The sequence below is a fragment of the Fundulus heteroclitus genome, chromosome 14 (genome assembly GCF_011125445.2).
Source record: "Fundulus heteroclitus isolate FHET01 chromosome 14, MU-UCD_Fhet_4.1, whole genome shotgun sequence".
Classification (NCBI taxonomy): Eukaryota; Metazoa; Chordata; class Actinopteri; order Cyprinodontiformes; family Fundulidae; genus Fundulus; species Fundulus heteroclitus.
This window is the reverse complement of record NC_046374.1, coordinates 33,955,709-33,965,378: the sequence shown is the minus strand read 5'-3', so window position 1 is coordinate 33,965,378 and position 9,670 is coordinate 33,955,709. Positions and strand designations below refer to the sequence as shown.

The 9,670-nt window shown below is 40.5% G+C and overlaps 1 protein-coding gene across 1 annotated transcript in view; it reads right to left on the bottom strand.

The window, feature by feature from the left end:
- Positions 1–4,873: 4,873 nt before the first annotated feature.
- LOC105921311 overlaps positions 4,874–9,670 on the bottom strand; it is a 9,919-nt gene continuing 5,122 nt past the window's right edge. The window contains exons 5-9 of the mRNA XM_036146825.1: positions 7,866–7,929; positions 7,467–7,510; positions 7,150–7,334; positions 5,236–5,319; positions 4,874–5,116 (exon numbers count right to left, since the gene is read on the bottom strand). Of these exons, the coding sequence (XP_036002718.1) occupies positions 4,874–5,116; positions 5,236–5,319; positions 7,150–7,334; positions 7,467–7,510; positions 7,866–7,929 (620 nt within the window). The remainder of the gene's footprint in view (positions 5,117–5,235; positions 5,320–7,149; positions 7,335–7,466; positions 7,511–7,865; positions 7,930–9,670) is intronic.

Sequence of the window (9,670 nt, the reverse complement as noted above, 5' to 3'; positions counted from 1 at the left end):
TTTAGACAGGAACAGAAAGGAAGGTGCATCTTCTTTCTGCCTTTCCCCAACGATCATGGACCTCCTGGTTGTGTCTGGTGCTGCAGTGTTCTTATTGGGTAAAACACCTTTAAATCTAGTGGCTGAGCACATAAAAGACAACCTCCTGATGATATAATATGCAAAAAACACCACCAAACGTTATTAACGCCACCGCACGTAGTTATGGCTGGAAACACGCGGTGACGTAAAAAACGCGCGTTCCAATACGGGTTGGAACTGCGCGTTATTGTACGGACGATAATTGGCCTCATCGGCTTGCCATACCTGACACATATACATGAAGAATTTCACTTGAATTTGATAGATCTGGAGAAGAGCATAGATACTGTTGTGGTCACGTTTAGCTTTGCGCAGCACTGATCTGACCACGCTGTTCAGGAGATCATGAACGGTCCTAGAACACATCCCTGCGGGAAACCCGTGGACAGACGGAGGGGGCAGGCGTTGTTAAACTATTTTATGGTACCTGACAAAAGGTTGAATTCACCTCGCTTGGTCAACAACACTTGCCGGTTCACATAATCAAAACTCTTTATACTGAGAAACGCGGCACGGAGCGCAAACGCCTGGAATCCTGCGCTACATCCAGCTGAAGTTCCTCCGAAAAGCACGGTGCCAGTTTCTGTGCAGTTCTGTGCCCTGAGGCCACGTTGTCTTGTGTGAAAGGAGGTATCGCTCACATTTGTAATTACTTGTTGCACAGCAGGTTTGTCTGCAACATTAGAAGTTGCGGGTAGAACGGGGATACTGTAGGTCTGTAAGGGCAAACTGACAAGAGATTTCCATATTAGACTGGACGGACACTTGCTGCTTTCCATATATAAAGAAACCTGGGACTGGGAATGACTTCCAATAAGAAGAATTTACACACCTAAAAAGAAGCTGGCTTAGTTTCTTAACTCATTGCTGGGTCAGAGCTGTTAGGACATTCCTCAGGTTAGTTCTCAGAAGCTCAAAAGCTGGGTAGGCGATGGGCCGGGTGCTTTCATCGACCCACCATCTTTACTGCTTCTGTTGGGTCACAGGTTGGGTCTGCTTTGATGACATTTTGGGTGAAATCTGTACCAGCTGGTTGGGTTGAAGGTAGGGGTGGGTATTACCAAAAAAGTCACGATTCGATTCGAGTCACGATTCACATGCCACGATCCGATTCTATCACGATGCATCACGATACTTGAATTATTGCGATTCATCGCGATGCGTTGCGATATTTTCACTGAACACTGTTAGAAAAAATTACAGCCATTACCCGTGGCTGACTGGCTGTGTATGGATAGTGTCTTCAATTGATACATAACTGAAAGCAACTGAATTCATCTATAGCTGTATTTATTGAAATGACTTTTGGAGGTATTGCCATGAAAACACATATTACTGTTAATATTACTGGACATAAATATTATTATTGGACTGGAAACACTGACAAAAAGTGCTTAGGATTTATAAAACTTAAAATAACAAAATAAGGACGTCTTCAACTACGGAAAACAAGTCCAGTTGCTTTGTTTTTTACTTTTTTTTTTGGAACAAAATAAGGATAATCAGTGCCGTTTACATGGCCTCACTGGTCCTTTAAACCAATGAAGTTGTATTCCACTTGTTTTTGGCTGATGTGCGCCAACCATTCATGCAATTTTATTTTTTTTAATTAATAATCGATACTTGGCGTCAAGAATCGATGCAGTAGATTGCGAAAATTAGAATTGCGATGCATCGTCATGACGATTATTTTGCCCACCCTTAGTTGAAGGGCTGCAGAGAGACACAGTTGGTAACACTGTTGCTTCGATTCAAATCCAGGCTTTCCTGCATGGTTTGCATGTCCTTCCTGTGTGCGTGTGGGTCATCTCCAGGTGCTCTGGCCTCCTCCCACATGTTTTTGGACTGTGCATGGTGTATGTCTCTGTGTTGTCCCGTAATGGTCCCGGCCACCTGTCCAGGTTGTACCCCCCCCCCCCCCCCTTCGCTAAATGACCGCTGGAGATAAGCCACGTCGTTCTTCACACAACTGGAATGTCAGCTGATGCATAAAAGAGTGTGCAGCTTTCATGCTGAAAGTCGGCGGTGGCGATAATTGTTGAAACTTGCATCACACAAAAACCGTCAGGTGCAGAAAGCCGTTGTGGATGTGTCACTGTATGTGTTGGCTTGATAAAACAGGATGGGCTGGAAGAAAAAAATGCAGCAGTTCACGTCTATCTAAGGCCGACTGTCCCCGCGCCTAAATATGCAAATCAGCATACGTGGAGGGCACCCACCTAATCATAGATAATCAGGGCAACCGGTCTGACATCAACAAGTCATTAACCGGCGTTTTCCATGAGGAAGTCTGTCCCCACACGCACTTTGTGAAGGACGTATAGTCTTTAGCAAATACGGATTTTACATATATGAAAAAACAAGTCAGACATTGTGTTTGGAGCTTACTCTTTTTTAGTTCCCAACACCACTGTAATAAAATGAATCATAATTATTATGATAGTATAGTATGTATAATATAGATAGTATAGTATAGTATAATATTATGATAGTATAGTATATATTATTATGATAGTATACCCTGAGCTAGATAGTATAGTATATATTATTATGATAGTATAGTATGTATAGTATAGTATAGTATTATGATAGTATAGTATATATTATTATGATAGTATAGTATGTATAATATAGTATAGTATAGTATAATATTATGATAGTATAGTATATATTATTATGATAGTATACCCTGAGCTAGATAGTATAGTATAGTATAGTATTATGATAGTATAGTATATATTATTATGATAGTATAGTATAGTATAGTATAATATTATGATAGTATAGTATAATATTATGATAGTATAGTATAGTATAGTATAGCATAATATTATGATAGTATAGTATATATTATTATGATAGTATACCCTGAGCTAGATAGTATAGTATAGTATAATATTATGATAGTATAGTATATATTATTATGATAGTATAGTATGTATAGTATAGTATAGTATTATGATAGTATAGTATTATGATAGTATAGTATATATTATTATGATAGTATAGTATAAATTATTATGATAGTATAGTATATATTATTATGATAGTATAGTATATATTATTATGATAGTATAGTATGTATAGTATAGTATAGTATTATGATAGTATAGTATATATTATTATGATAGTATAGTATAAATTATTATGATAGTATAGTATATATTATTATGATAGTATAGTATATATTATTATGATAGTATAGTATAGTATAATAAGATGATAGTATAGTATAGTATAGTATTATGATAGTATAGTATATATTATTATGATAGTATAGTATAGTACAGTATAATAAGATGATAGTATAGTATAGTATTATGATAGTATAGTGGAACCCTGAGCTGAGCTCCGACCTTTCTTAACTGGGAGCAAAGTGGAGCTGAAGTCAGATTCCTTGTTATATGAAGCAACTCCTGCGATTAAACCTACCTCTGATCAAATTAACTCAATCTTTAGACAGCTATCTAACCCAGTAACCCAACCCTGCTGAGGTGAAACAACCCAGTGTCGGCTCGGTCCAAAAGTGACCCAGGCCTGGGCTACAAATTGGGTTATTTTCAACCCAGGCAGCATTCGGGGCTTCCTTTGTTCTGGATGGTTTTAATGATGGTGTAGTCGGTGAAAGTCTGGGCTTAAAGGGGCCTCTGTGGGTTTTAATGAGACACACATTTATACCGTTGGAGGAGAAACACCGGGCGAGAACCTTCTTATGGAGTCTAAGATATTAAAGGCATTCACTGAAAAAGATCTGGAGGTTTATTTATCTGAATGTCTTGTATTTATTTATTCATTTATTTATTTCAGCTTGTCTGTTTTTTTTTTAATTCTCTCTCCTCTCTCTATAACGGTCAAGAAAAACTTTGCTTTGTTTTGGCTAACCGCTGCACCTGTGACCATTTTATTCTCTTACTGTCGTCAACATTAAGTAGTCAATTTGTTCTGACTGCAGTAAGTATTTCCGGGTACGATGTTTAAAGCCAAGGCCAGAGCCGCTGAATTTCACCACGCCGTTGTTTTAGCGTACCAGGAAGCCACCACCATTCATGAATGCTGTCCAGGCGTGAACCGAGCAGCAGGAAGTCGGGCGCGGCACACAGGTGTGTTGCGCGTCGTGTTCACATCCTTGTCATTCGCAGGTGAAGTCAACATTCACTCTCCCATCATCCCCGTCCTGTCGCTCACATACAGCCGGACTCTCCTCAGTAATTAGGTGACATCTGATTGGATATTATTCAGGCGTATCCAATTAATGGGGGATGAATGCAAGTCTTTGCCCTACATTCAAGATTTTTATTTTGTAAAAGAATCTAAAACTAAGGCTACTTTTCCTTTCACCCATTCATCCATCCACCCATCCATCCATTTTCCATCACGCTTGTCCCTTGTGGGGTCGCGAGGGGTGCTGGTGCCTATCTCCAGCATTCATTGGTCGAGAGGCGGGGTACACCTGCACCAACTGGAAATACTTACACTAAATGTTAAGGTTCTATACTTTTCCAAAAAAAAGGGAAAAACAAAACAACTGGACTTTTTTTCCGAAATTTTAAGATGTTTTGCTTCCCATCCAGAAAGCTTTCTCAGTTCAAAAGTCTGGAGTAGTGTGGAGTTCCAACTCCAGACTTTTGAATTGAGAAACTTTCTGAATGGGAAGCAAAACGTCTTCAAACTTCGGGAAAAAAAGTCCAGTTGTTTTGGTTTTTTACTTTTTTTGGAATGATCATGACCTGGACGACTGAGAATCTTCACCTTTCTATACAATATTTTAACTGATTACGTTTCCCACATTTGCTCACCTGGTTACCCAGACAAACATCACGTTCTCTCTCCTCCACGTCTGGTAGAAGCGGTTCCCAATCAAGCTCGCAGGCTGCGCTCCGAGCTCCCGGTGGAGCCTCTGAGCCACAAAGTTCTGCAGGCAGGCCCGGGCCGACAGCGCCACCAGCCAGTACACCGGGTCCTCTAGAACCACCCGGTGGAAAGACTGCAGGGACCACTGTAGCCACTGTGGGGGTGGAGGAGACGGCTGCACGCTCTGCAGGAGGAGGATGTGAAGCTCACAAAGTTAGCCAAAATACATTGTTTTGATTTAAAGTAACTAGCAGCGATAGCGTCGGTAATTTATCTGGAATCTGCTACAGCCGCGTGTTTCACCTGCTTTCTCGTGCCGTATTGTCTGAACACGTCCAGCAGGAGTGACCTTATTCTGCCGTCTTCACGAAGGCCGCTAATCAGAACCTGCACCGTGAGACAAGCGGCCGACTGGAGGTTTAATCTGCAGAGCAAACACGGCCAAAACTTTGCAAACAATGGAAGGAGGAAATTCAGCAGTTAGCAGCTCCAGATAAGGTCTCAACGCAATAAAGGGTTAATTGCGTTGAGTTAATATTTAGAGATTTACAGCCTTGATCGTGTTGTGCCATTGCGCACTGTTTTAAAGTTATTTAATGTTTAATGAATAAGTGTCGCTCTGTTTTTTCAACAATTGAAAAAAACACATAGGAAAGTAAATGCAGGGATGATGAAATGGAATGAGACACGTATAAGGTCAAAGAGAAATATGAAAAAAAGGTTTAAAAAAAGAACGGTTTAGAAGCTAACCGTTGCACGGACTAACACCCACTGAGCTATATTATCCACTGGAGTGCTAATCGCCCGCTGTTAGAATGAGTCGCTTTGAAGCCACCAGCCGCCATATTGGTACTCCCTATTTTCCCCCTGTAACTAGGGAATATGTGCGCTACAGCATCGAATAATGAAGGTATTCTTATGTTCGGGGGGGGGGGGGGGGGGGGGGGGGGGGTTAAAACTTTTAAAATGTCAAATGGCTTATACTTTTATGTTATGTACTAAAACTATCAAGTAATGGGAAAGTCATGTGCTGAAATATTTAGCATTTTATTTATTTAAATATATATATATATATATATATATATATATATATATATATATAAAATTTATAAATATATAAATAACAATATACAAAAACATATTTTTACATTTATGTATACATATATACATATACACATATTTATATATACATATATATTTAATATGAATAACATGTAAAATATTTCAGCACCTAATTTCCTAGTAGTTAATAGTGTTAGTACATCCACTGACTGTAGAATTACCTGTGAAACGTTTTCACACAGCCAGAAAACTGCTTGTTGCAACCAAATCCTGTGGGATTCTGTGAGAGTAGGGAGTAGCAAGATGGCGGCCAGTGACTTCAGGTTTTCGGTAAAATCAGCACTCCAGTGTATTATATAGCTCAGTGCTAACACCGCTAGTGGATAGCTTTGCCGAAGTGTCCGCCATCTTGGCTTCAGACCTGGTGTAAGTGTGTACGCTAGCCTTTATCTACGTCAAAGCTATTAGTGAACCGTTTTTCAATGCTGTTTACATCAAAAAGTGCTGCTACGTTGATGGTGATTGTTCAGTGTTGGATCCAATAGAATTTTAATCATCTGTGAATTGATTACGAATTGCTACCTCTACAATTAATACGTTTCTACTGACTTTTATTTTCATTCGTTTTCTGTTTTTTTGTGATTTATTTAGTAGCAAGTAGCGTTTCTAGTAGTGTTATTAAAGTAAATAATTGCTGTAACAGGGAATTACTGGTTTAATACATTCCAACTAGCTTAAAATAAAAGGTTTAAAGAGAGGTGAAGAAATCCCTCTTCCAGAAGACACTTCAGGAGCCCGGTTCAGGTCGTGGTCCGCAGGCCTCGGACTGTAGATGTAAAAAGGCTAAAAACAGGAGGTAGAGGTGAATGGCGGCCCCTGAAGGAGGCAGACACTGGGAAGAGTTGGTGAGCAGGTGTGAAGTGTTGGGAAGGACGAACTAGAGCTGCGGCACAATGCAACGGACCGTGAGTGGATGTTGTTGGAAAGGCTTTGTGAGTCGTTAAACTAAAGCTGCACTTAAACACAGGATGTCGTCTTAAAGTCTCAAAACAAGACTTGATATCAGATGATGTGTTGCATGAAAGGATTTAGGAAGAGCCCGGACCCAAAGACTCAAAACGAGGTCTACAGTTGGTAACGCTGGCGACTTCTTACCTCTAGTGTGCTTTTAACTCTGCTCAGGTAGAGCGCCTCCTGCTGCATGAACCTGGAGTAGCAGCGCTCCGTCAGGTGTCCAGACCTCAGCCCCCGGAGCAGAGAGGATGAGTAAAAAATCGCCTCGGCTTCAGCAGAGCTGGAGTCCCACATCAGGTCAAACAAAAGCACCCCGGGGACAATTCCTGAGCAGGAAGGAGACGCAGAGTTAGGTAACGTTTGAAGGGTTCCTCTCAGACATATTTATATATTTTTGGTTCTAATAGCCTCTATTTGACGGTTACGCTGACAGGAAATGTGGTCCTTTACCGTCTCACCTGGCTGAAGCAGCTTTTGGCTGTTGAGGCTGGTGGAGCTGAACCTGAAATAAAACAGAGACAGCACTAGAAGACTTGAGACTAACTCTAGTGTCGTAACTCAGCATTTTACGTTCCTTTCATCTATTGCTTCCATTAACTCTGTTCTCCTTCAGATTTTGCTTTTTAGTTGCCCAGAAGCTGTGTCAAGCCTAAGGTTTGTGTGCTGATCTGTGTCCCTTTCCAGTGTTTTGACGACACTCTCCTAAACTGTGCACTCTGTGCTTTACTTTTCCATTCAAGGTAAAGTCTTCTTGGATTTTCAGTGCCACTGAGACGCAACAAACCTCTGGGATAAAGGAACCCCATTAAGGTAATTTAAACAACCTCCTCGGACATCGTCTCTGGACTTTGGCCTACCTCGGTGAAGTGGTGCAGACGTAGAACAGGAGTTCTCCACAGGGGGTGTGCTGCAGCTCTCCAGCTAAAAGCAAAGGCACATTGAGTATTTTTTTATGCACCGCTTGAGTTTAACAGTACTTGAAAAGTTTTAGTTTATATTTAGCTTATCGTATCAGATTAAGAAAATAGTAGGTTTGATCTCTAGGACCTACAATTGCTATTAGCCATATTTGACTATGTAAGCTATGGTGACACTGCTACATTCTTAGTACTAACTTAATAGCTTTTCCCAGCGTCATAAACCTGTCAGAGTTTACATGTGCTATACTGTATCAATGATGTTGAATTTCCATCATTACTGTAGGCTTCTGCTCCTGTGCTAGTTTCATCGTTGCTGTGGGGAAGGAAACGTGTTTACCAGCAGCATTCCAGGATGGAAGTGAAAGTATTTGGTGCTCACATTGCATAAGCATGCAATCATAATTTCAACCTGGTCCAACAGGTTGTGTTGACGCCTTTATGGGAACAGTTCAGGGTCAGGACCAGTCATGCACCAAAGATCTTTAATATTTACTGATAATTGTGAGCCAGTTAACTCCCTAAACCCCAAAGCTAGTTTTTTTATGAGTCACACTGCAGCTATTGAAAATGTATCAACAATTTGGCCGGCTGCTCACGCACAGTTTTCCCTCTTCCTTTATCTCTACCCCCATTTTCAATGCTGATTATATCCCTGGGGCTTCATGTTGCTGCAGGCAGGAAAATGTTACAACTTCCCCTAGTCTTTCAACAAGCAGCACAGGTAACGATAGGTGCAATTTGGAGGTATGTGCACACTTTTAGATGTGAGACTTAGTGTAGACATTTTCCTGCAAGGGACCTTACCATGGCACAGCATTTATAACGTTTTCAATTGAACAATCTAACGAGGGTTCTGCAGTGCCACAGGATGGATATGATGGATTTGGTGCCACTGTCCCTTCCATGTTTTACCCAAGATACCTGCCACAGTTATTAGGAGTCAACAACACTACCCCAGAGGCATTTTGTTATTATTTCATGCCATCATCAGCTCTTTAAATAGGATGTTTTCACTTTATTTGCTGCCACTTGGATCTATTATGGCTCAGTGGCAGTTATCCTTCCACTGCTACGCAGATGATCTACAGATTTACTTATCTTTGAAGTCAGGAGGAAGTAGTGTGCTCCATGCTCCTTACTGGATTGCATTACTGCTGCCAGAGGGCGGCTGGGCCAGGATTTTTTGTTTTAAACAAACAGAAGACTGAAGGTATTTCATTTTGGCGGCAAATACACTTCAGATGTCAGTACTTCGACTTTAAATTAGATCACCTATCACTCTAAAGGTATTATTTGAAAAGGATTTTGAGTTCCTGTTTATTTTGGAATTGATTTTAACCCATTAATATTAGCGGTTAAATCTCTCAACGGCCTCACACCTCCATATTTAGCTGAACTTTTAAGTGATTCTGTGCATGTCGGGTCTTTGAGGCCATCCAGTCAGTTTCTGTTGGATGTTCCAGGGACTGGGCATAAACGCTTTGGTGATCAGCCACATAAACTCTGGAACCAGCTTCTTTTGGACCGTTGTGCCATCACCAAACCGGACACTTTTTAAAAGCCAATTAAATATGCATTTGTTCAGAAAGGCTTTTAATGCTCCTTAGCCAGTTCTTTTGACCTGAATTATTTTGTTTTCTGTGTAAATGCTTTATAACAAAGGAATTAAAAAAAAAATGTGCCAGATGACCTCACTTAGACCCTGGAGCTACTCTCCATTTAAAGGCATACTATGCAACATT